The following is a 27,849-nucleotide window of genomic DNA, read 5'->3' as shown; positions in this document are numbered from 1 at the left end:
GAAATTGTTTAGATCAGTCTTCTAGATGCTCTGTTCTAAAAGACCCCTTAAACAGTGTCAATATCATTATCTAACCAATTCTACTTATAGAAATTTTCAAGACACACTATTAATTGAATCAGAATAAATTGCAAATATGAATTAATAATACTATGTATGAATGAAAATTCAAACGGGCCCTAGTAATTTATAGATCCTTCAGGTCCTATTTATAAGAGAACATTGAAAAGACTCTTAATTTAGATTTAAAAAAAACTTGCGTTTCTGAGGTCTTATTAATGAAAACCATTTCATTTATTAATAAACATCAGTTATAACATAATAAATTTTACCGTAATCAATAGATACTTTGTAAAAAATATTATTATTTAAACATATGTAATTAGTCTTTCATTCTTATTCAAAAATCTGTCATTTATTATTTATAGCTAATTTTCTCGAGCTTTATTCTTCATCACAAACTGATCATCTTTGGTCTTCCGTGTGGTGAGATAGTGATAGTGAGAAGCCACTATTAAAATTTCATATACCTGAAAGAGAAAGTGACAAAGGTGAGTTTAAATTAATGATATTGATTTAATTTTATTCAATTTAAACTAACCAAGATAGTCAATAACGGTAACAGCAATCCAAAAGCCACTAACATTCTTGGGACAGTCTGAAAATTTATAGATGTTAATTATATATACAAATTTTTCTGTATTTCAATCAATTTAAATATGAAACGATTTGCATAAATAAGTTTATACGTACTTCTGTAATTCCAGAATTTATAAGCACTGTAAGCAATATAAATTTCATAGCTATGTCTATGATAGTTGCCCATATATGTATGAGTAAGAATAGTGGTTTCTCCTGTTAAAAAATTTTAATTTTTTTTTAATGATAGATTAATAACCGGTTTTATGCTACATTACTTGGGCAAAACATTATATAGATAATTAAAAAATTTTCGGTAAAAGTGATTGCAAGACAACAAGAATATTGTTCATTAATTAAGGTGTCAGTCTACCACTCTGGAGAACTTCACCGCTTAATCATCGTGTAGAAGTTGTAATTAAAGGAAGTTTGAATACTTTTAAAAGTATACAAATGTAAGTAAGCACTGCATACCAATTACCTCTGTTTAACACCTCACTTAAAGGTGTTTAATTGAAGTGATTTGATATTTTTTATATTTAAAAACTTAATACTTCTAAATGCCTCTCGTGTGTCTGCATTAATCCTTTCCTCCACAATATTTGTGTCTTAATTCAACGTTGTTTGTGGGAAGAATTATGCAAACGTAACTGTCCGGTGGAATAATGAGAATAATTGACCAAAGGAGCGTGGAAATTACTTCTTTACAAAAAAAAATGCGAAGAAAAATTAACTAGGAAAGAACAGTACAGATTGATTGTCTGGAGAAGAATTACTGAGAAATAATTGTCAAGGACGAATTGAATAGGGAAGAATTGATAGGGAACCATCGGATCCCCTACAATTCGTCCTTGACAGATCCCCGCTACACTCCATTGACAGATTGCCCATGTGTTGCGTTGTCTTATCTTTCACTCCAATCAAACTCACCACCCAGTCGCCCACTTCGCCCAAGGCGGGCCTGAAAAAAAAGGCCCTCTTACAAGTTAGTGTCCACAGAGCATAAAGAGCCAAAAATGAAAATTAACCGAATTTCTTTAGTTTTGACGATAAACACTTTGCAGCCTGTGAAAATTAGTTTTCCCAGTTAATATATAATTTACAGCTGTAGAAAGTAGGTTAAAATCATTTTTGCATTAAAGTCTGCTAGAACAAATGCTGGAGCAGGAAAAGTTCCAGTTCTTTTCAAACCACCACCAACAATAAGTAAACGCTCTCACTTCGTTAGAAAATGGAGCGAGATAAAGATTTGTATACAATAAATAAATATTAATAAGACCATATACATTTTGCTGTTTGCAATTAAAAAATTTGCAAGTAGAAACAAAAATTATTAATATACACGTATACATTAAATTTATAATAAAAGCACAATTTCTGTAATAACTCAGGATATATTCTTCATAATTGAAGTTTTAGACTATGTACAAAAAATATAAAATTTTTTCATAAAATCATTCATAAAATATAAAATCATTGTGATCTCTCTTTTTACTCGTTTACCTTTGTTTTTTTAAGAAGTTATTCTTCAATAAAAAAGCCATGTTACCTGTTACTTCTGGTGTTGTATATAAAAAAGGATTGAGATAGACTCAAAAATTTTATATTTTTTGTACATAGTCTAAAACTTCAATTATGAAGAATATATCCTGAGTTATTACAGAAATTGTGTTAATATGCAAATAAGTAGGATAACTCGAAATTACCACCAGAGGGCCTGAAGCAGTTAAAGAATGGATAAGGACAGTATGGTGAGAAGAATTCTTCATGTTTTTAATGTAAAGTGTCAGAACCTACAACAGAAGGCTGACACTTGATCGTTTTTAACATTGTGATCTCTCTTTTTACTCGTTTACCTTTGTTTTTTTAAGAAGTTATTCTTCAATAAAAAAGCCATGTTACCTGTTACTTCTGGTGTTGTATATAAAAAAGGATTGAGATAGACTCAAAAATTTTATTTTTTGTACATAGTCTAAAACTTCAATTATAATAAAAAATTATATCCAAATTCTCTAAGTCAAAGAAATGTTTGAATTATTTATGTTTAAAATTTAACCATTAAAGGATATTTACCTTTTTGACGCCAACAAACAAAATGATGCCAGTTAGAAGATAAAATGAGCAATGTATGAAAGAATAATAATAAAACGGTTCTGAAAATTAAATAAATAAAATGATAAATTTGTCGTGGATAATTAAACATATACACACACACATATATATAATTTTATTGATATTCTCACTGTTAATTTTAAGATCGTGCCCATCAAAATTCTTTAGTTTAGTAATTACGTCTTCGGAAGCGCACACCAAGTATAATGCCGTCCCTATGGATACAATTTTTATAAACTAAAAAGGAAAAACAAAAATACTTTATTGTAGTGTCAAATACAGTACGTCTTTCTGCTTAGAAAACGAATCGCAATTCTACCAATAAATTAGCATAAACTGCAGAGCCCTAGTCTACAACTAACAGTTTCTCCTGTTAACTTATGCTTATTGAAGCATGTTCCCTATTTTATCAAATTAATTATAATGATTAAAAAATAATAAATAAAAAGGTAACAGGTTTACTTCCGGTACACCAAACATCGTCCCATCCGTAACCACGCGATGATAATTTGTACAATCTGCTCTACGCTGATTTATAAAAAAAAACGGATCCAGAAGAACCCTAAGGGTGCTAACTCGAAATTTAAAATATTTGAATTAATAACGATCTTTTATTAACACGCGCAAGACGATTGTATTGCGATAGTCCGATAAACCATATTTACCAGCGTAAAGTTGTAAATAAATTTTTTGCTTCAATAGAGGGATTAAGTCCCTTAGCCCCTTGGATTTGCCCTGTAATTTTGTATAGAGAATTTTATTTTCAATGAAATTAAGTATTTCACAGAATAATTAGGCATTTTTTCACTAATCCAAACTTGTTTACGTTATGTTTACTAAAGTCGCTGCATCGATTGAAGATTGTTCGCGAATATTATTATTTTTTTGTTCTTTTAACCATTTTATCTAAAATATTTAGAAGGGCAGAGATTTGTATTGCTCGGTATTAAATTGAACTGCGCAGGAAGATATAATACATTGAAGATTCTTAATCGAACATTAACATCAACTCGTGCACATTTGAACCACAATCGTTAATTTGGTTGGGATTTAGTGCACGCTTTACGTCATTTCTTCAATTTTACAATGCGAAATTCTAAAGAACGGCGTCAAATTCGATGCCATTCTTTAGAATTTACAATGTCATTGCCACAGTGGCGTACCGTAGTGGGGGCGGCAGGGCGGCACTTTTTAGGGGGCGGCAAAATTTCACAATAAATAATAATATCTTGTAAAAATTTGAAACATCCTAATCTATACTTGCATCGCGCCTACGATAGTGCTTTCGTCCGAACAGTCCGGGAATCGGCTCTCCGGGTGAACTAGTAACTTTTTCATCCGAGGAGTTCCTGCGAAACCTGTTAACTTTTTTTTTTGGCTTGTACGATTCATTCGCGTTCATATACACCACTAATATCCAATAGTTCTATTTTAAACAGGTCGCTGCACTACCACCGAATTTTTCATTGTTTGTTCTGTGACAAAACTGAATTTTGGTCTTTTAAATTGAAAAACCTAAATAAGGGGGCCGAAATTTTCCTCCGCCCCGGGCGGCTGACACCCACGGTACGCCACTGCATTGCCATTTATAGTTACAAATTTACTTCGACTACTCACCACTGTATATAACGCGCAGGCATAAGCAGATTTCTTTGTATCGTAGGATGGTATGGTGACGTACATCTTTCCTCCAGCGTTCTCCGTCACTAATATGCAAAAATTGATCACGGGCAAAGAATTTAAAGATGAGCTTGGTGCTACGTAACGCAATCTATCACCGTTAATTAATTATTAAGGAAGTTACTGAGATCTTCCTGGTTGAGCCCTTAATCAATTATTATTATGAGGAAAATTGGCAACTACAATTTCCTAATCCAGTCATAAGATTTTCTTTCTCGTTAGTTTAATATTGTTCGTGTTAATAGTATCTCGGGATTAAACTAGAAATACTGTATTATACACAGATTTTGTATTAGATATCTGAAAGAATTAGAGCTGTACGAGTGAATCGATTAAGAAGTAAAAGATAGGAGGATAAGATAACGACGACATAATAGTAATTAATGTAAATATTCAGGAATAATGAAATTATCTAGGTTCTTGCGAAATATTTGTTTTCTTCCTTACTTGTCAGGACGTCACTTGTAGTAATGACTAAAAAAATAAGTATTAAGCAAGCAGAATGTTTCATATAGAATTTATTAAAAATTTTATATTCGGTAATTTTATTCGTGATTTGCATATTTATTACTAGCAATTTTTAGTGTGCCGCTTTTAGTATTATCTGTCTGTTGGTCGCGGGTTCGCTTCTGACCAACGCGTAGAATTTTCCGGGTTCACGTGTGTAACATCTAAATAGGGGCCAGTATAATGTCACAGATTTTAAGTCGTTATTAGCGAGGTTGATGCCGAAGTTTTAAACGCGAAAACGTGTACGTCGGACGTTCAGCGCCGCTTTCCTGTAAGCCTACAAGTTTGACAACGGTGTTTGGAATGTCGAGCATGATTTCCACTGACTATCCAAACACCATTGTCAAACTTCTAGGCTTACAGGAAAGCGGCGCTGAACGTCCGACGTACACGTTTTCGCGTTTAAAACTTCGGCCTCTTAACCTCGCAATTATCTACCTATCCCTTCTCATCATATTTTGTTACCAACTTTACACTCTCATGCTAATGCATGTTTGATCTCCCACCCCGACATTAAAATGAAGCATTTCTGTAAAATAGATCATTAAGGTACTGGAGCGTTACATATACTCTTTACATATAACAGTATATTAATTTATTCATATTTCGTGCCAAGGCAAGGCTAATTTAAAAAACAGTCACTCCATATACTGGAGTGGAACGTTTCTGCATTATTTAAAACTAAAATAGGTTCGATTTAAATTGTATTCTAAGTGAAATAACACATTTCCGTCAATTATTTTTAGCGCATCATTATGCCTACACCAAAAACTTGTAGTGAACATTGTTTCTTGATCGATTGCATGACACAAGATTCATCTTTCTCTTCCAAAATATGCTTATATAATGAAAAAGTATCTTTGTACTGTACATCTAGTGATATATGAGAGACTACTTTGGTGAGTAGTTTATAGCTGTTTTTGTGGCAACTTCTTCAAGATTGGGATTTTTGCCAGCAGCTCTGCAAATGCTTCAGAGATTGTTCTTAACTTCAAGGACAATGCCTGTATTTTTTTTACATCTTGCTCTTCAAGGTTGGTTAGGTTTTCTTGGTGGAAATCTGTAACTATACTTGAAGAGGAAGGTCTAGAAAAAACTTGTAAGCAGGCAGTTTCTTTAATTTGAAATAGCTTTTGAATCATCACTTACAGCATTCAGAAAGATGAAATTTGATCAGTGTGAAGCTGTAGAAATAAACCATGATCTCTGAAATGTCCTTAATGGTGTTGGAGGCAATGGCAATTTGCATTGCAACCGTATCCGCACAGGACACTTCACTAGCATCTTGACTGTTTCTCTTTCATATTCTGTGAATTGCATAAGCTATACCATTGATTATTTTCAAATTCTGATACAAGTCACATCTTATCATAAGCAACAGTTGGTACAGGCTTACCATAATCATAATGATCTGCATAATTATTGTCAAGTTAGTTTGCTAACTTGACAACAATTATGCAGCTCTTTTGGAGACTTACACTAAAGTAGATTATATAATTTGACTGTCTGATTTGAGCTAATATTTGTTAATATAGTCAGTCCTGTGAATTCTTTAATATATAAAAATTACATTTTACTTCTATAAAATTTCAAATGAAATGCATCAAAAAATTTAATTTTAAATAAACTTTATTCTCTCAAATATTGTGTTACATCATCTAGTTACAATATTTATTTAAGAAACCGCTAACCTTATTAACTATGCAACTTGTGATATTCTTTTAATCATTTAATTTCCAATTCATGGCCACGGAGGCTTTTCACCCGGTGCCAATGGTTTTCCATACAATTTACTCTTTCCTCTAAACTTAGTCATTCTCAGAGTTTCTAAGCGATCCAAATAGGCACCAAAACACATTCCACTCAGAGGAAATACCAAAGGCCAATACTGTCTCACCACAGCTGGTAGCATCGTTATAGAGCTTTCTTCTTTTTGGCTTTGTATCTCTGCGTGCGCTGGTAGTCCGCGTAAATCGACCAGACTGTGACGACTGGAAACAAGATGACGAGCTTGTATCTTCTCAACTGACGAAATCCCTTAGAAATAATACCTCTCGTCTCAACAGAATCGACAGTAACCATCTGAAAATAAAAGTATTTAAAACCATCATTTCATAAACATTTAAACACACAGAATGGTAAAAAGTAATAGAAAAGACAAATCTATTTTGAAAAGTAAGTGCAAAGTGTGGAGATATTTTCTGATTGGATTTGGAACCTCAAAATACCAAAAATGTTTCTTAAGAAAAATGTAATACAAATATCTATAATATAGTGATGGACAGCACACTAATCATTTATTACAAAAAACTTTTACGATATAAGTGTTAAATTAAACACGTATGTCACTAAATTGACAAGCGCTTTCGACGATACACACTTTCGTCTTCTTCAGGTCATTAGAAGATATAAGAACCTTTTTTGAATACAAAATTTTTAAAAAACATTCCAATCTTAACTAACATTTTGGAATACCAGCAACGGTAGAATATAAAAAAGATATTTAAATAAAAAGCACACGCGTTTATACTGCGCATGCGCTAGACGCCTCTATATTGTGGATTTAATTGCGATGTTTTATATAACTGTACAAGCTGATCCACAAAGGGGGCAAATCCAGTATGGGGGTGTTGCAGGGCCTTAATACGTTGGTGATGAGGGCTTCCCAGATGTATACGAGATTTTTGTTGTTGCAGTGTTTTAGTATGGCCACGTCATTCCACAGAGGGGTATGTTTGTGTTGTAGTACCATTCTGGCGAGTTCTGTGTCATTCTTGCCGTCCCTGATGGAATGTTGATGCTCTAAAATACGGTTAGCTAACATTCTGGTTGTTGCACCAATATAATGGGTGCGACTGCCTAAATCATTCTCTAATGGGACTGAATAAACCCCCGATTTTTCAATGGTGGATAAAGGATCCCTGTCGTTGGACAGCAACCTCCTAAGATTCGGCCACAGAGAGATCGGCAGAAACAAATCATGTCGCCTAAAAATACGACAAATACAGAGGGTGACACAGCCAGAAAATGGTATTGCAGGCAGGACTATTGTGGATTCCTTCCGACAGTGTAGTGTGGTGGCGGGAAAGAGTGATGCTTTTACCTTATTTAAGATGTAATTAAATTTGGCTTTGCTGTAACCCGCCTCATTTATCGCTTGGTAGATAATATTAAGCTCGGTGTCAATAGCCGCCTGGTTGGATGATAAGAGGAAGGCCCTTCTTATTAAAGGTGAAATTGCTGCATTGACATAATGTTGCGGTTGATATGCCATAGCCGGGATTAGAGGAGGTACACCACTGAAAAAAGGTTCTTATATCTTCTAATGACCTGAAGAAGACGAAAGTGTGTATCGTCGAAAGCGTTCGTCAATTTAGTGACATACGTGTTTAATTTAACGCTTATATCGTAAAAGTTTTTTGTAATAAAGTTTTTTGTAATGTAATACAAAATTATATTCAATGATAATGTACTGTACAATAAAAAAATTTTTGGTGGTTTTATGTAAAATCCCTCTTACATAAAACCAACATCATCAGACAAATTTGTAATGTATGTTACTTTGGTACCATGTGGTAATTTGTACTATGATATGGTAATAGTGTAATGACTATTATTCTATGAAAAGCTATGCCAGATAAGCTTATCTGATCTTAATATATTCAGAAATTTGTGTGTACACACTCCATACTGAGTAAACAAAGTAATGTTGTTTACAGTCAACTTCTAGTAAGTCCAACTTTAACATGTACTGTCTAAAAATGCTTCATCTATGACAATTTCTTTCAACATAGAATATGCAGACATGATTTTGACGATGCTAATGAAATTATCAGCATCTAGATTAGGGGTCCCCAAACTTTTTATCCAGTCGACCCCTTTATAGAATATTTGCCTTCTTATCGACCCCCAGATTAAATATTTAACAAAAACATTAAATCATTTTTGAATTTCTGTTGTTAAGCGATAAGGAGACCTGCATAACAACCCAACAAAAGAATTTATAGTTCTCATATCTTATAAAATCCACCCAATAACATTAACAGAAAAAAGTGATATTTTCCACTGATTTATAATCTTAAAAAATAATAGCAAAATTATGGATAGATAGAAATTTGCTTATAGTTCTTAAACCGTACGTATCATAATACGTAAAATGCACGATAATTTTGAAAACATAACATAAGTTATATTAGATGAAAAAAACCTCTTACTGTCATTTTGCGACTATTACTGAATACCTTAAAAATATGTTAACATATGTTTTTATTAAAATAGTTGATATTAGTGGGATGGATGTGTCTGAAGACAAGCAGCAAGATATTGATATTCGGTTAAAAATTGGTAAGTTTTAGTCGTAAATCCCCACGGTTTCCCAAGTTCAATCTGTTCCTCTGTTTTGTCAAAATTGCATTTGCGTGGCTAAAACCAGCTTCAACCATGTATGAAGTTGGGAATGCGAATAAGAAAGGTTCGGCTTCTGCTCTGATCTTTGGATATTTAGTGGGAATATTGCCATTGCTCCAAAATTCACTGAGGTTTTTATTTTTAAACAACGCTTTAGCTTCGAGATCTACACATATTTCAATCAGTTCATCTTCTAAGCCAGGTTCATTACCTTCATTATCTATTTTTACATCAAATGGATTAGCAAACCATTCAGGAACATGCATATTCTCCGAGTCTTCGAAACGTGCTTTAAAGTCTTCTCTTAATTTATCAAGATGTTTACTATATATCTCCAAATCATGGTTGGAAATCTTTTCATTTTCTTTTAGTACTCGCAAGTTTGAAAAATATTTAAAATCGGATAGTGCCAGTGAAGATTTACATAGTTTCATTTTTACTTGAGAGGCCATTATGATTGTTCGAGCTTGAACAATTGTAACGCTTTTTCCTTGCAAATGCTTCTGTACTATATTAATGATTTTCGATATATTACGATATTTTATCTGTAAAAGACAAAATATCTACATTTAGATATAAAATACTTAAAGTGACAACTCTACTAGAGTGTAACAGTGCAACGTATGTCTGTGTATAATGAACTACCAGCGTTTATACATGTTTGCAACACTAGTACAGTTGCCAGATGCGTGAAAACAGAGTAACACATGCTTAAAGCAGCGTAAGCTAAGGCAAAACTCAAGTTATAACTAGGGTAGTCAGTAATGTTGATCATATCTGCATTTCAAATTTTTATTGGAATATTCTATTTTTTCCTAGACAGTTTAATTGATCCTCTTTGGTATTAATCGACCCCCTTTCGACCCTCGTGTATTAATCGACCCCTGGAAAACTCTTATCGACCCCAAGGGGTCAATATCGACCACTTTGGGGACCCCTAATCTAGATTAACATACGAGTCAATTTATGTCTACTTTGTGAGATGATGCTTTTATTTCAGAAGCAATTTCTGTAAATAATGTCAATCAGTAGCTACAAATAAATTATTACAAATATCTTAAAGGATAATTTGTTTAATAATTTTTTAAGTAACATCTGTCAAAATAGTCATTCTAGAAGCAGAAAATGAATATAATGTGACTGCTTTTGATAGATTTGTCTTAAAATGTATTAATCTTCATTAAGAAAAAGGCCAAATGGAAGAACTTCCATGCAATACACTATACTGTATATATTTAATGATTCTAATAAAACAAACCACTGCAGAAATTACAATTGCCAGGTTATAAGATTATACAATGCTCCCATTGTCATATGTAACAATTTTTATAAATACTTTTTGGTCGGTTACATTTGTTCCAAAACATATTATTTTGTAATCATACAATACCCAGTGACACATTACATAGTATACAACTCCATATAAAACCAGGCCCATTTTTCAATCAAGTAAATTAATGTAATATTTCTCATTGGAAAAAAATAAAATTTTCAAAGAATTTTTCACAATTCACAAGAAAACTGCATAACTAATGCTTCAGAGGTTTAATTAAGGTGGTCTAATTTTATGCAAGACACCTACAGCTATTCAGAGGATGAGATAAAGATTTCTTCATTCCTATATATTTAGAATATTCTAATTTCATGCTTATTTCAAGATAAAATAGTATTTGGCCAAAATGAGACAAAATTTAGATGATGAAATTACTTCTGGATAATTATACTCTATAATCTAAATAACAAATTGTCCAAATTAAAATGATGATGAATTGATAAATGTTCTAATATAATCATCAACCATTGTCAATCCACTGCTGGTTGAAGATCTCCTCTTAATCTTTTTCATTTTTCCCCAGCCAGTGATTTGGTTTTCCAATTTACATCAACAACTTTCCTTATTTTGGGCATTTGATCCCTCATGAGTACCAGCGTACAATGTGTCTGGATCATTGTCATTTTGAACATATCCCTTTGATCCCTTTAATTATCATTAAAGGGATCAAATCTTTCTCTGATTTCTTATCCAGGTGATTTGCTTTCTGTCTCTTCTCATAATGCACAGCATACATCTTCCCACACTTCTTTGCATTGTCTATATCCTCTGTATTGTTTTGCTTGTTAGTGTCCACATTTCTGCTCCATAAGTGAGCACTAGTAGACCACATTGGTTGAATACTTTTCTTTTCAGGCACAGTGACAGGTTGTTTTTTAGAATTTTGCTATTTTTGCGGAATGTACTCCATCCGATCTTAATTCTTCTGTATATTTCATTCACATTTATCAAGTACAAGCAATTTTATTAGGATATGTAAATAAAACATTTGTCCACTCTTTTCCTATAGGCTACAGATTTGAATATCTAAAATAACAATAATAATATTATTGAGTTTAGTGATTTTTGTTTATAAAATGAAAACTCAATATTAAAGTTAAAACACATGAGTTGCAAGAATCATACAGACAATTAGTAGATATTAAATTTTACATCTTATACAATCTTGAAAAATTAAGAATAAATTAAATCAATATCACAATTCTGATTATAGCATTAAAAATACTGACCAATTCATTAGCAACCTCCAAAAACTTGATATTAATACTAACAGCAGAATATTAAGCTGACATTAAAAATATAAATGCTTTATAAAAGCTTTATAATTGATACATTAACTAATTTAAATTGTGAACCAGTTCAATTACCCAATTATCAATTTGTTTTAAATAATAATTATTTTATTTGTAATCAATTTTTTAGACAATATGATGGTATTTTTATGGGTTTATGTATAGGCCATAAACTAGCTGAATTATGTTTGATAAAAATAGATCATAGTATTAAAACCTCAGAGGCATAATAGAATACAACAGATATGTAGATAACTGCTTCATAATTTATGACATTACTTTAACCAACCTTCAAACCATCCTTAACATTGCCAATAATATAGTAACCAACATAACTTTTGATATAGAACTTGAATATAATAACAATTTACCATTTTTAGACATCATTGTCCAAAGATCTCATAACAGCTTAAGTTTTAAAAAGTATATTAAACCATGTAATGTAAGGAAAGTCGTTAACTATCATTCCAGTACACCTATGTATATCAAGAAAAATATTTTTAACATGTATATCACCAAAATTAAAACACGTACAAACAATTAACTTGAACAAACTAAAGAAATAGTCCACATTTATAAAATCTTTCAACTAAACGACTAACCAAATAAGATACTTGAAAACTGGCTTACCAACGCCAACCCTACCACAACAGAAAAAAATATAATACCAACTCAAATGGCTTATAAAAAACTAACATCCCCACAATCTTTGAAAAAAATTAAAAAAACTATTAAAACCACATAACATAACAACTCTAGCCCCTGTATTTACTAATATCAAAAAATTACTAATAACTAAAGAAAATATTATTCATTATATTGACATAATGCAACAAAATAACGTCATATATAGAATATCCTGCAGCTGCCAACCAGATTACCAATACATAGGTGAAACTGGAAGAACCCTAAAAATCAGACTAAAAGAACATTCATGCGCTATTAAATTTAATTGCACTAATTCTGCTGTAGCCATACATTGCAATAGTGAAGGTTGCGAGATCTCGCTTAATAATCTAAAAATACTCAGAATAGAAAAAAATAGTATAAAAAGAAAATTTTATATATAAATAGAAGTAGACTTTTAAGGCAACATGCCAATTATTGTTAAAATCACAAAATAAAAACTTAGACTGTCATTTAAGTACATTTTATAACCATTAGTGACATCTTGAACTCCCTCCTCCACAGGTAGTATCCATATGTGATCCCATCCCACCCTCCCATATAGATACAACTTCATTCTATGAATGCAACTGCATACTCAAAGATGATCCAAACTCTGCAACAACCCTAGTACTGTAAACTGATTACCAAGTGATTACTCAACATACTCTCTAATGTCAATTGTAACTAACAATCAACCATGTAAGTTATTTTTTTAAAAAAATTTGTTTAAAATATTATACATATTATTCTGTAAAATGTAACCCATATCCATCTCTTTTTCTGTAAAGTCTAAGGACTGAAAAGGGGCACCTGAAATGCATTTCGTTAACACCTGAAATGCATTTCGTTTAATAAAAAATACATAAATCAACTGTTCCTTGTGTGATGTATTGCTGAAGAAAGAAAGCCACTAACTTTTAATTCTTTAAAGTCTACAAAAATCCCATAACAGAAACCTAATTAAAAAGCAATCAGTTTAAAAAGTTGTAATTATACATATAGTGTTATTTCTAGAATTTTATCGAATTCAAACAAAGAACAAGTTCCATTTACATCCGTTAGCTTAAGTGGAAAAGTTGAATCATTTTCAACATTTAGATCAGTAAAAAAATAAAAATAAAGAGAGCATTTTTAATCAATTCTTCACATACACTTCCAAAATATTGACACACTAAAAGACAATACAAAAAAATTTTCTGCAAACTCATACTTCCCATTAGACAACATTCTACAAATCTATTTTAAAGTATGAGAATACCATTAATTTGACTAAGATTCAAAATTTAAGATAATATTTTACTAAAATACCAGTCTGTCATTCATTGAGTACATAAAATTATTTATATCATATTAAAATTGTATTATCCAATGAAACAGAAAACTATTGTAAATTTCAAATCACTTGTCCTTAAAACACAAAACTCTAATTACTAATAAAAATCATAAACCATCACTATTATCTCTTAATGTACGATACTCCTGCCATATCCACTATGGCCGAATCCTATCAAATCTCAAGATTTTGGCAATTTTGCATTGTTTGAAATAAATTGAACTTAAAAAAACTCTACCATGTTGTATGAATCAAAATTTATAACAAAAAAGTTTTCCTTTTACAGTAATCTATTGCTCTATCTATCATAATAAAGTGGCAGCCAACAATTATAACTTTTCAAGGTCACAAATAGCAAAAAAAACCAGTATCTGCTCGTCGAAAGTATTTGGAAATAATTTCAAAAGAAAACCTCAAAACCTAATTCATAACAACAACTTAATTTTAAAACATTTGCTATTGAGACAAACTAAATGACTTCACAATGCAGAATACTACATAATTCTATGTCACACTATAAAGACAAATCAGTGGTTTTATTATTTTAAGAAAAATTAAGTAAACATCAAAATTTATCATCAAATTCCACTTAATAAAATAATACTCTCTATATTAAACGTCATTAAACAAGAAACTACAGTATTAAATTTTATAAATAAATATATATTTATTTATAAAATTTAATACTCTCTTGCTTAATGACATTTAATACAGGAAGAAATATTTTAATTTATTACGTAATTTTTATTACAAAAAAATTATTTATCTATTATATAGAAACCACTGCAGATTTTAACCAAGCATTCATTACTGCAAAAAGAAGATACAATGTTAGATGCTAATCTAATTATGATCTTTCTATCCTTATGAGAAACCGGCTCATTACAGTGATTTTATCAGTCACACGCAACATACTCTAACCCCGGTGTATATTCAACAAGTGTGACTGAAGAATAGAGGGGGGTTTTTTCAATTAGATAAATATCAGCATTTTACTAGGCAAACTTGCCTATATCTGGTGCTGTCATACAACTATATAATTGGATTTTTTCTCCCTTCATACAATTGAAAAATTTGTTTTTATTGGTTCTCAGGATGCCAAGATTTCTTGGTTTTTCCAATCTAAGAATGCAATATCTTCATCATTCAATGGCTATTTCAGTCTCTTGGATCCTTAATCGCTGTGACAATCTCCTTCCATTTTTCCCCATCTTGTGTCTCTTGCATCCACCCAGGCATTACAGTCCATCTTTCCGAAGCACTAGAGGGCATCCAACAGATCATTTACAAAGGCATTTTCCCCGATCGACACTTTGTGTACGTGTCGATTCACGTCAGTGAGGTGCTTGTCCTAGGATTTTAAGAAAAAAGTGATGTTTCTCAGGATATAATTAATTATTTTTAAGATACAAAGATGACAATATAATAAGTCCCGTTAGTAAAATAAATCTGAGTAGACTTTTAAATACAAAAACTATAAGACAAGGACACAAAGGCATATGATTTAATAGATATAAAATAAATCTTAAAAAAATGAATGATATAATTATTTTTCAATTTCAAGTAATTTAATACATCCTACAACCTCCAAAATAATAATAATAATAATGATGATGCTGTATAAAATCTGTATTAAAAACTACCTTTGAATCATGTAGAAATTTTCACAAATAGAAAAAATTAAAAATTTGTTGGAAACTGCAACAAAAAAGAAAAAAAAAAAAGGGCCTTTGAATTGAGTTGAAAATTTAAAGAAAAAAAATGCCGCTATCAAGAATGCCCTTTCCAATTCAATTGATGTGGATGGAATCATGTTTAATGCATTTAAGAGAAGACGGATGTTATGCATTTTTCAACTGTATCTTTGCCCAATTTGCACCACCTGACATAATGCAGTTGTTGAGGCTGCTGGGCATGATTAAAAATTAAGACAGCATCAGTGCAACTATTCGAGATATTACAGGTTCTGACAAGTACAGAATTTTCAGTCCTGCCACAAATAGGCTACATATTGATTATTGACAATCTGTGACATGCCATATTAAGCAAAAATTTAAAAAAATAATAAGCAGGCTTAAAATTAATAAATACAAATGTATTCTGACAGTTTGAGTTAATTATACTTAATATTTGCAAAATTTCCTCAACCTTAAGACAAAATTTAAAAAAAGTGACCTTGTACCAGTTCTACTATCCTGTATGGGTCCAAAGATCTTCTCAAGGACTTTGTTTTCAAACACTCCCAATTTGTGTTCAGTGATGCTATGTATGGCCATGTTTCACAGCCCTAGAGTAGAACAGTTTTATACAATCTTAACTTTACCTTTCTGGAAACTCGTTTAAATTGTAGTATTTTTTGCAAGCTACGGTTTGATGCATTAATCTTATGATCCTTGAGTAAATTTCTGTTTATGGACCCGAGGTAGGCGAAGTCACTGACCTTCTCGAATGTGGACTTCTCCACCAGAAGGTCCTCTTCGCAGTAGCAGATACTTTGTTTTTGATTCATTAACTTTCAGGCCCACCCTCTCTGCTTCCTAGTGTAATAGCAATGCATTTTTGATTAGGCCTCTGTGAGTCCAACTTATTAGGCATCTGCACGTGCCAATGCTTGACAGAGGCCTTTCAGTTCTATTCCTCTGTCACTTTGTTGCAATTTGAGAATAACCCTTTCAAGTGTTATATTAAACAACATAGGCAAGAATACACTGTCTCGCTAAGTACCATAATTATCTTGAACAGTTCCGTCAGTTTGTTTTCAATCCCAACTCCAACGAACAATTTTTCTACACACGCTCGTTATTTTTATTAATTTCTCGGGTATTTCAAATTCAAACATTATTTGCCAAAGTTATTCGCAATCGGCACCGCTGTATGTTTTAGTGAAGTCTATGTAAAGTTTGTATACAGTACATTCCACTCGTACTTCTTTTCCAGCAACTTTCTTAGGGTAAATATTCGGTCAACGGTGACCGATTCTGTCTAAAAATGCAATATCTTGTCTTAAGATATTCCATAATCATTTTCTTAATTGCAATCTCATTATATTTAAGATTAATATGCAAAGAGTTTCATCCGGGAGTGTAGTCCAAAAGATTCGTCCAAATTAAAAACAACTATTTCCTCAAGGTATTGTAATTTGGTGGAACGTGCTCCCAAAATTCCGCTCGTTTAAATTACATAACAAATATTAAACATATCATAAATATATTAATGTGTAAATTGTAAAGTTTAGATCTAACAATGCATTTCCTACAGATATTAGAATCAGACGAGCTTCTCCATTTCTTCAAGAGCAAGAAAATAATTTACATTCAAAATATCACTTAGAATCAAGTAGCAACAATCAAAATTTATAGTAAATTAAATTTTGTAAACGACCATAAAATTCGGCATTATCGAAAGTCATTAATTACGTAATTATTTGTAAAAAAAACTTTGAGATGTAACCTAATGCAAAACAGCGTTCGTACCTAAGAGTGCAAGTCTTCGAAAACGTTTTAATATCGACACAAGTAACCGACTTGCACAAGGCAAGAAAGTAACTCGGAGAATCGATAAATATCCGGTAGAGAATATTTTAAACGACAGTTACACCGCAGAATAGCCACTTTAATGCAACTGGACAAGCAAACTGACCAAACACCCACGCAATTAAAGTCTGTACCTGGGAATGTGACATTCTACGGTTCCAAAGTCATTTCATATTCAAACTTTTGACAGTTTTGACTATTAACATGTTTTTCATACTTAGCTGCATCTGAGACATTCAGGCAAACCTATTTTTGACTCCCAGTTAATCTCTATGCAAGCCACGTAAACTGTCTTACACACACAAATTTACATATTCTGGAAGATGATAATGGTTCTGGGGCGCTGTGTCACCCAATATCTTAAATTTTGAGGATTTTTCCCTTTCTCAAGGACTAATACTTCTTATCACACTTGCATTTATGAACAACTATTAAATGACATGCACCTGTAGAAGTTCACAAGATAAACGTAATTAATTTTCAAATATAGTTATGACTATTCATTAAATTGCTTAAATTAAATAAAATAAACATACTATGGATGCAATAGTTAAACTTTGACTACTTTCAATGCAGATTTTATAGATTCGAATTCACCGTAAAGCTCAATCTTTGTAAAATGTCCGAAAACCTCTCCGATAACGAATTAATAAAGCAAAAATTGCATTCGTAACAAGTTCTTACCGATTTAAACCGAATATTTCACACGTTGACCTCCACACGCCATTAACTTCTAATTACGAAGCTCGACACTAGAGGCGCTTCGCCGTTACTTTTCATAAATAAAATCATTAAACGAAATATTGTTCGCTTTTTATCGCTTACGTTAATTTATTCATTATAAACCATTTAAAATGGATAATTTAAATGTTAGTATTCGCTTTCGTCTACGACCACAAAGCATAAAATCCGTTGGAAAACATTTAAAATCCCATTCCGGAAGATGGCGCCACAAACGTTTCACGGAAACTTTCCTCTAAACTTTCGAAACTCGACGAAGTAAATTAACGACGAAAGCTGGGAATTCTATTGTATTAATGCCTTTTACGTGGTAGCGATTATTAATCGATTATAAGAAACGTTAAATGGGCAAGGTAAGTTTAAGCCAAAGCCACCCTCCGATTGGAGGCCGCCGACGATGTTTACATTTACGTCATTGGATATCCGTTCCGCTTACCTGTCGAGTGGTTTACAGGTGCGGTCGGGGTGTTTACCTTCTCGATGGATGGCGTAGAGCGTTAACTCGTCGTTCTGGATAGTTACACTCCGAAGATCCGATCCGACGACAAGATATAAAGAGTCCACTATGGGTGAGTTCGAGTTTCGCTTCCAAAAATCCCCCTTTGTTCGATTACATTGCCACTTTGTTTAGTGTTTCTGTTACTTTTTCGCTCCCCCTTCGCCACTCCGATTACTTTCTTCCTTTGCCATTCGGCAATAATCGTCACAATATATTTAAATTAAATGTTTTTGCCGGGCAGTTGTGGAAAAAAAACGCGGCGAAGAATGGCCATCGGGCAGAAATTAAAGCACATTCATCTCGCCACGCAGCTATTTGTTAGTTAAAAAAATCAAAAGTTAAATATGTCTTTCTAAAAACACTGCAAATCAAATACCAATCTAAAAACACCGGTTTGTCTATCCGAAAGAACACCACTACACGTCAAACTAATTATAATAATTAAAATTTCAAATTAGTCTACGGATAACAGGAGAGTTTTTTGGGTTTTTGGTGTATTTCTGAGTGTTTTAATTAACGAAGTTAATACACTAAGTGCTCCTGTTAATTTCGAATAAGAACATGAGGTGCTCCTATTAAGAACAGCGCCGATTTCCGGTAACTTAAAGGTTAATCGCACGTTTTCTTTTTTTTTTTTTTTTTTTTACAAGTGTCGTGACAGAACACCTTTGTTTAACTCTTAAGCAAATTTAATTAAGTTGAGTGCCCTTTTTTACAATTTCAAACGTAACTTAAATTCTAAAAAGAAGCACTAAACTTAATTATGTTTGAAATTCCATACGTCGGCTTGGATTTCTGTTACACAAAGAACGGGGACGTTAGAAAATTGATTTTGCCTTGGTAACTTCGTTTTTCTGGAAAAACGAACGTTAAAAAAACCGGTTAACTCATCTAACAATGCGTAAATAATAATAAATAATAATAATAATAATGTATTGTTATCGCATTATACATTTCCTCACGGTCGTGCCTCGTCGTTACAGTTGCGATGCCACATCCCATCGCAGCTGTTACACTTTAAGGACCGGCGCAAACCGCCCGGTTCCTGGATCCTTATTGTGAGCTTCCCCCTGCCGGAACCCTAAAAATGGGGTAGAGAACGAGCTTTTTTGAATCCGCTTTCTTACAATGGGAACGGGTCTCTGTTTAAAGCGATACTGTACCTGCTGCACGCGCGGTCGAGGAACTTCGATTCCGTAGTGTGTTTTTTGAACCAGTAAAAGACGGGAATAGATCCTGTACGTTGCCACCTTTATCTTCATCTAATCTTAATTAATTAAACGTCCTTATCGTCGCCCAGTCCATAAGTGAAACCAACTGCCATGTTTTTTTATAGGTTACTTTTCACCTTTAGACCCACCACCTATTTTTAGACTGGTAAATAATTTTCTAAGTGTAATTAATATCTTCGTAACGGCGTAACTTAAAGCGTAATAAATGCTAAAATACAGGAGAATGGTTACTTCTAAAACACGTGTCGAAGGAAATGCCTTTACACTTGGCAGGACTTAAATCCGCACGCGATATGTTACGTATACGTGCACGCGCGCGTAACGTCCAAAGAAAGAAATTTCGTTAAGTAATCCGGCGATTGAGCTTTTGTCCTCTTATAATGGATTACTTGCGTAAAAAACGAGGTTCAAATATTGTCAGACGCCGGTGTTCGTTCGAGCGTAACACCGGAGAAAATGACTTTTCGGTGTTTTTTGGATACGAGCCAATAATGCGCGATTGTTACGTTATCGAAAAATATGTCACTTGGCTATTAACCTTTCCCCCGTGCAATATTTACACACCTAGACGGAGAGGAAATCTAAAAAATGGGGGTATTATTTCAAAAAATCGACGGATTTTTATTGAATTTCGAAGCGTAACAGCCGTTCTTTCTCCGATCCGTAACTCGAGTACCAATCTCGATCACTTAAAGTAATTGTTCCGCAACGGTAGACTTAAGCGTGAAGTTTTCGTGCGTCGGTCAGTATGTCTGTACCACTCCTTTTAATTCGAAAATATGTCACGTCGAAAGCGGCATTAAAAATAACGCGGGTAAAAAAAGGGGAAGCGATTCGTTTCTGTTTCTTCTCGTTTAAGCGTCACGGAAGAACTGACGGGTCGGTGCTTCGTGACGGTCATCTAAACTGGAAGAAAAAAAAGGTCATTTCCCAAACAACCATCCATAACAGGACCCCCCTTTTAAAGAACAGGATCCTGTAGCCAGTCGGGTAGGTGGAGAATGACGTCACGATCGAGTTACGCGGCCGTCGGACCCGCAACCTTACGTAATTTGTCACGTCGACGGGTCGCAAATTAGGGGCCTCGTGGAAGAAACTGCAATTCCCAACGTCCAGAAAGGGGGTCGGAAGTTCGAGGTCGTCGTCACGTCCGAGCGGAAAAATGGCGTCGAGCCAAATTACCCGTTTGCAACCTTTGATCGAGTCGTGCATCTACTCTCCGATTACTTCGTGATAAGAGAGGGGACTCTGCAAATTCCTGAATTCTTTTCCGCCCCCACCCCCCGACAATCGTGCAGTCGTGTTATCGTCTCCCTTTGTCGTTAAGGGAAATCGAAATTTCAAAAAACACACGAAATTAATGGACCGACTTCTAAAAACACTATAATACAGAAGGTTAACACACAAGTGAGACTATTTTGCCGTGTTTTTCTACACTTGGGCTGGTGTTCTGTTTTTTTATTTAGAGGCTACCGATCCGTGAATGAAAGGAGGGTGGAGCAGTGCAGAAACCAGTTCGCTCCAATTGGTGGGTGTAGCGAAAAAGAAAGGTCGTTCTCGCTGGCCAAACACACACAACACACAAAAAAGCCTCTTTACCCCACTCCTTTCTTCGCTTATCAAAAAAAGACAAATGGTCTTCTCTGATCACGTGTCCTTAAAGTGTGGGGAAGGAACCTATTACCGAAGAAATATGTCACTTTTTGTGTGTATTAACGATGGCGGATGGAGTATAGACGGATTAGAAGTCGTAGATGGGATTAACAGAACAACGCGAGGGAATACTCTAAATCTACGTAATGTAACAATTAAACCACACACGTGCCCTATTTAAAGCGTGTAATTTCTAAAATTAGCAATTTTAAAAAACCTCTCCCTCTCGAAACAATTGTTCTACAACACTCGAACCGGTGTTGTTTTTAAAAATAATTTGCTAAACTTTCGCGTGATTTATTCTTCCCGACGTGCATTTTTAGAAAAATGTATTCCCGTGTTAAGTCGTAGATAACCCTTATTTACAATCAATGGCGTACGGATAAGATTAGGGAATGACCTCCGTATTGTTGACGATTGTTTCGAATTTTCAAATTCAAACGCCCGGTGTCTCTGTCGTCGTGTCGTTTGTAGTGTACGCGCGACCGCGAAATTGCGTAATGGTGTTAGTTTTGCAGAATTTATTTTCGCAAAAAGTGGAGTCGGCGTGTGGCCCCGTTATCGTCGATACGGTCGCGAATTTTGCTAACCTTTAACCTTCCCGTCTACCGTTTCGGGTCAAGGAGGAAGGAACGTCCTAAATATATATCATATTAAAGCGCGTCGGGTCAAAACCGGAGCCCGTTTACCCCTCGACTTGTAAAAGTGTACAATAAATTAATTTAAAGATGGAAGACACCATCGGCAAACTAGTACGACTTTACACTCGGGTTTTTGCTTTATTAATGCAAACGTCGATTCTACCTTACGAAACCAGAAATGTTTTATTAATTATCTTACTACGCTATTTATTAATGCTAACAGAGATTCGGGAGTGTGCCTTTATCGCGTGTCACTCCGGCCAAACGGAGGTGGGTGTTTGTTGTTTTAAAAATTTAAATGCCAAATTTAAATTGGTGCAGCATACGAATTGTAACGTACCGATACCCTACCGCCAGGAAATTTCGGTGTGGCATCGGTTATGTGGAACGATCTTAAGTCTAAGCATACTTTAATGGCACGTAAACGAGATGATGACACTTGCTTTTGGCACGGTGTGGTGCGCGCCACCAAAAGCACTTTTTACGCTTTCTCTCCAGTTTCCCGACTCGAAACGGATGCAGTTGTGTTTCTGCCGTGGCAAGCTTTAATTTGAAATAATTTGGACATTGGGATAACTGGCGTGGCCCTGAACTTGATGTTACTCCATTTCTACCACCAATATTTTCAAAAAGAACAGTCTTTCTGTATAAAAAAACTAAATTAAGAACACTGTTTTTAAGTCAGAGGTGTCAAAGTGTATAAAATATTTATGGACGTTGGAATCTCCTAAATTAGGCATGTAGCAATTTCTAATTATTTGAGTTTGTGGTGGTATGCGTAACAAAACTAGACTAAACAAATGTGAAAAGCTTTATGCAACATAAAATTGCAAATTAATCAATTGTATTGAAAATTCCACAGGTAAATGTATGAAATGTCTACTGAGGGTGCCGTACGCTACTCTGATAGCCACCATCCTGTGCTGCGCCAGTGCCGGCGTCTTTATGGGAGCCCTTTACAAGATCATGTCTCTCTCGCTGCGGATGTTAGAGAACCACTTCGCCTTTCACTTCAATTGGTAAGAATCTTTTGCCGTTCTCTCGAGTCCACAAAATGTGCTAACCGTACGAAATGTCAGGTTGAAGGACCTGCACATTGTCTTCATCGCCGCCGGTGCCGTGATGGGACTGATAAGTCTGGTGATGCTGATCGTTGGGATACTGGCTACGGGCTCCACCCGATCCAAAGTGTACAGAGGATGGAGGGCGAGGCTGGGAGGAAGAATTTCCTGTGCCGTGGTAAGTATACTTCTACCCCTTAGAGCGAAGCGGCGTTTGGTTCTCATTCGGTCCGTCCCGATTCAGTTCATGGCCATCACTTATGTTCTGGAACTGGCGTGGATCCTCATTGTGGTCTGCATGGCAGTCGTGTCGTTCGTGTTCTACATACTGGCCCACCTGTGCAATAATTCGAAACCGGGCGAAGGCAACGACGGTGTCATAGATCTTTCCCAATTTAGTAAGTGTGCCGACTCGAAAAGTGAAAGATTCCCTAAATTACAGAAATGATTATCTAATAATTTACAATTTTTCAGATTTTCTTTTTCCGAAAGATACGAACGTTGACAAACTAAAATTCACCGAAGAAAACGGAGATCGGACCAAGCTCTGCATACAGATGGTGAGTTTACCACAAAACGAGTAGAATCGTTATCGTCCTTATTGAAAATGTCACTTATTTTCAGGTGGAACCATCATTGAAACTCGTCATTCTGTCTTTAATAGCTTCCATTTTAGTCGTTTTAAGTTTGGTAAGGATTTGAGTATTTTTTTAGATTTTTGCTTTGTAAATTATAATCTCGCCTCGATTGCCATCTTACAGGTCCATTACTTAATGTGTCTGTCGGCCAACTATGCTCGCATCAAGGACCACGAGAAGCTGAGAGACCTGCAAGAATTACAATATCTTCAAGACACAGATCCTGGAACCATGCCTCGTGACAGGTTTTAGGACATAAGCCAAGAAATTTTTAAGAAGGGAAGGAGAGAACAGATACCTGCCAAATTGTAAATTTGCAGATACCAGGTCCGGTATTTCATACGGACCCAAACTAGGATGTTTCTTCCCCGTCAAAGGGATGCCTTCTTTTCTTAAAAATTTCTTGGCGATTCTCGATTAATCCACAAAATATGGCAGACATTCCAAAGATTGGAATGTAATTTGGTGCATAAAGGGAATGATTGTGCCAATCCGACGAAGTGCGTGCTTGGAATTATGCGTATTCAAATCAGTTACGTGCTTTGAATACACACAAACTCCACCGCAACTGTACGGACTGGATTGTTGTATAATGTAAGTGCACAAGTTTGTACAAAATTAGTAATTTTTCTTTAATTAAAATCAAATATTTTACTTTTCTAATGAGCAAAACACTCGATAAAGAAATCTCACCGATCTCCAAACATTTTCCGGTTTTTTAAAGCATACTGGCATCAAGTAATCCCTGTGGTTCTCTGTTTCTTTCGGTCTTTCTGTGACTCCGCGATTACGGTCTGGGCCTGCGCCAATTTTTCCATCAAGTGAGATGGTAGCTGACTGTTCTGGAAATATCTGGATAAAAGAAAAAAAATCAATTATTACTCTAGAACCCCAATGTAAATACGTATAAAATTACTACTTTTTATATTGTCGGAGGTGTTGTACTTACAATTTTAAGTGCGTAACACAATTTTAGCAAGTATTTACAAAATAACGCATTGTAATTGTTAAATTTGAAAGCATAATTGTCTATTTTTAACCGTTTGACTTTAATCCATTATCTAAGCGATTGCATACTTAATGTATTGAATGTTAAATCGGCACGTGCAGTATTTAGGATTTGCTGCCCCCCTGTTTTGTCAAAAAAATTATTATAAGAGCTTAGTAATTTCTATAAAATAACTGCAAATTTGAATTAATAATATGAGGGAGAGTCAAAAAGTAAGTTGCAATTGGCAAGAACTTTTTGTCAATAAATGATATTTAGATGAAATCTGGTGACAGGTCAGTCATGAAAGGTGTAGCATACTAATTAAAAGTTTTTGCAGAAACTCATTTCTTATGAGCAAAAAGGTGCAACCCCACCAAAATTTAATGTCAGCTGAAGGAAGTATGTGAAAAGAAAGCTTTTGCATGACAATGCCACGGCAAGCATTGCAAAGGCTCTACTGGAAAAAGTCAGTGGACCATATGGGAACATCTTCCCTATAGTCCAGTGATTTCCTTGTATTCGACTCCATGAAAAAGGACCTTTCGAATTGCCCTTACAACTCCAAAGTGAGTATAGTTATCACGTGTTGGACGGGAATACTTTCAAGAAGGAATAGAAAAACCCATGCCCCGCAACGATAAATGTTTAAATAAACTTTGTAATTATGTCAAAAAGTAGAACTTGGATCGTACATTCACAAATAAAAACTTTTGGCCCATACATTTTGTACTTTTATTTTTGGTACGAGTGCAACTTACTTTCCGACTTGCCCTTGTAATTTAAGTATCGACATTCCGACTGCGTGTTGTAAATATTGTCGCTTTTATTCAGAGAAAATATTCTGTCAATGATTAAACTTTTTGTACAAATTTAAAATCTAAGAATTTCGATTTAATTTGTCCAATAATATCGACGGATAAAAGAGGAAATCAAATTTGTAAGTGTTAATTTTAATTTAAGAATAAAACTTTGGTCTAAAAAAAAAAAAAAAAACTTGGCTTTTGTATTCCATTGTGCCCAATTGATAAAGGGAGTCTGATATTTTAGCTGCAAAATGCCATTTCTAGACAAGCAACATAGCTAGTAGGTATATTTTAAAAACTGAGGACAAAAATTGATGCCAAAGCTGGTCTTCCAATATCTACCATTTTGATTTTGTCCATAATCAAAAGGTAGACAACTTTTGAAAAATTAATTACACTTTTATGTATGCAATAAAAACATTGACTATTTTGATTAATAATTACAAAGGTGAAGTGCCAAAATAAACCAAATAAGTTGCTTAAAAATCCAATCACACAAAGTTTTCTATAAACTTAGTCTTGTGAATTTGTTGTAAATTAAGTACAATGTAATTTGTATATTAACTGCATTTTGTTATGCTATAAAATAAGGTGTAACGTATGCAGTGTAGAGTTTTATTAAAATATTTAAGTCTTGGCATTTATTTAATATTTTATCATTTAGACGAGTGGTGCCCAAACTATGCTCATCCGTCCTGCAAACATACTCGACGCATTACTTAGAAGTAAGCCCATTTCTGTCATTTATATTACGTGCAAAATATACAAAATATTTGTGGGTGGCCTGCCTGTTCACGTGCGACTCGGCCCACCATTTGAAAAGTTCGAGCACCACTACTTTATCTAAGGAATCTTATCGGATGCACTATATACAAATAATGACAAATATTTACCCAGGAAAGAAATAACAAATGACAGGATTGCAAATATTGAATCATTCATATGTATATTGCATATCATACAATTTTTCCCTGATCATTTAAAAAATTGTATGTATTAGATAAGAATTTACTTAAATTCTTTGTTTTTTGTATTTTGTAAAAAGTATGTTTATTTGATGGCCCACCAATTAAACTTCTTAGGGATAACCACAAATAAACCATTTGCAGAACAATATGGATTATTCAAAGAAATTTATAAAATCACAGACTTAGTAATAGTTTAAGAGTGAAATTATAGAATGCCATCTCTTATTTTTGAGTATGTAATTAAACTCTCTGATGAGAATTTAAGAAACAAGTTTCATCTTACAGAAAGTAGCATCAAATTTTGCATTCGTTACATAATATTCCCTAGAAAACTATTTAGGATACATAAGTTAGTGTTGTGTTTTGTTTCGATCACCTATGCTAAGAACACAAAAATGGTTTTAAGAACTGCTGCAACCATTTAAAACTGTAAAGTTTTGTATAGCAAAATTCAATTTTCCCTATTTTATCTTTAAAAATGAACATTTAACCATTTTAAGTATGTGCATAAAATAGTACCTTTTACACTTTCCCGATAAGTCTACGTAATCCAGAGGAAATCCGTCTTTCGGCAGTAGGAGACGGGACCCGTCGTTGAACTTCACCAAAACGGCTTTGCTCTTCAACTAAATATAAACAATTTAATCTTAAATTTTAAGATATAAATTGCCCCATATAATTCTAACAAACTTACAGTGTAGAAGTGACCAATCTGTGGAACACGCGTGCTGAAGATCACCGGGTCGGATTCGATCCCGCCGAAGGCGTTTAGAGAACTCGGACTTTCTGGACCCACGATATTCTTGTCCCGTACGCTCAGGACACGTGGTTTGCAAAACGAAACGTCTCTGTCGGCTTTCTCCTTTTGTTTGTTTGCATATTCTCCAGGAAGACTCATGACATTGGTGGAAACTGGAACCTGTTTTAAAATTTAATAATTTATATGATTTAAATCAAATGATACACGTTAAATAGGAATAGTGCACTTACAGATATTGCAAAAGAGTCTAATAAAGGTGAGTAAACAGTATCCTTGCAAGAAAGATTTTCTTTGTTATCCGTTCTCGTTGAATCGTTCTGCGAAGATGACTTCCTGTAAATAACTTAAAACTTA

At 34.0% G+C, this 27,849-nt stretch overlaps 3 protein-coding genes and 1 long non-coding RNA gene across 6 annotated transcripts in view; 2 read left to right on the top strand and 2 right to left on the bottom strand.

Moving 5' to 3' along the window:
* Positions 1-14,571, top strand: part of LOC111637127 — a 20,481-nt gene extending 5,910 nt beyond the window's left edge. Inside the window, exons 2-3 of one of the 2 annotated variants that reach the window (XR_002758640.1) lie at positions 429-551; positions 13,165-14,571. This is a non-coding gene — a long non-coding RNA (uncharacterized LOC111637127). Of the gene's footprint in view, positions 1-428; positions 552-2,703; positions 2,791-13,164 lie in introns of those variants that run through there. The other variant, XR_002758641.1, reaches the window with a different exon arrangement.
* LOC111637125 lies at positions 306-4,562 on the bottom strand. Its single transcript, XM_023382542.1, has 6 exons — positions 4,369-4,562; positions 2,883-2,988; positions 2,713-2,792; positions 754-855; positions 602-658; positions 306-530 (listed from the first exon to the last, which is right to left on the bottom strand). Exons 1-6 carry the CDS (start codon positions 4,432-4,434, stop codon positions 429-431), a joined length of 513 nt encoding a protein of 170 aa, XP_023238310.1. The 5' UTR covers positions 4,435-4,562; the 3' UTR covers positions 306-428.
* Positions 6,854-27,849, bottom strand: LOC111637126 (serine/threonine-protein kinase PLK4-like). Its single transcript, XM_023382544.1, has 5 exons — positions 27,726-27,849; positions 27,430-27,654; positions 27,255-27,361; positions 24,667-24,825; positions 6,854-7,023 (listed from the first exon to the last, which is right to left on the bottom strand). Exons 2-4 carry the CDS (start codon positions 27,631-27,633, stop codon positions 24,708-24,710), a joined length of 429 nt encoding a protein of 142 aa, XP_023238312.1. The 5' UTR covers positions 27,634-27,654; positions 27,726-27,849; the 3' UTR covers positions 6,854-7,023; positions 24,667-24,707.
* Positions 18,467-25,029, top strand: LOC111637122 (neuronal membrane glycoprotein M6-a-like). 2 transcript variants are annotated; one of them, XM_023382540.1, is made up of 8 exons: positions 18,467-18,602; positions 18,704-18,818; positions 23,137-23,293; positions 23,354-23,513; positions 23,580-23,733; positions 23,810-23,895; positions 23,960-24,025; positions 24,097-25,029. In XM_023382540.1, the coding sequence occupies exons 2-8, from the start codon at positions 18,815-18,817 to the stop codon at positions 24,223-24,225; spliced, it is 756 nt and encodes a 251-aa protein (XP_023238308.1). In that variant the 5' UTR covers positions 18,467-18,602; positions 18,704-18,814; the 3' UTR covers positions 24,226-25,029. The 2 variants fall into 2 exon arrangements, with proteins under 2 accessions (XP_023238308.1, XP_023238307.1); XM_023382539.1 differs by lacking the exon at positions 18,467-18,602 and having other exon boundaries at positions 18,664-18,818.

The sequence above is a fragment of the Centruroides sculpturatus genome, unplaced genomic scaffold (assembly GCF_000671375.1).
Source record: "Centruroides sculpturatus isolate CEXI.00-Female unplaced genomic scaffold, Cexi_2.0 scaffold1093, whole genome shotgun sequence".
In the NCBI taxonomy this organism is placed as follows: domain Eukaryota; kingdom Metazoa; phylum Arthropoda; class Arachnida; order Scorpiones; family Buthidae; genus Centruroides; species Centruroides sculpturatus.
Note: the sequence above shows the minus strand (reverse complement) of the source record. Positions and strands in the feature narration are given on the sequence as shown.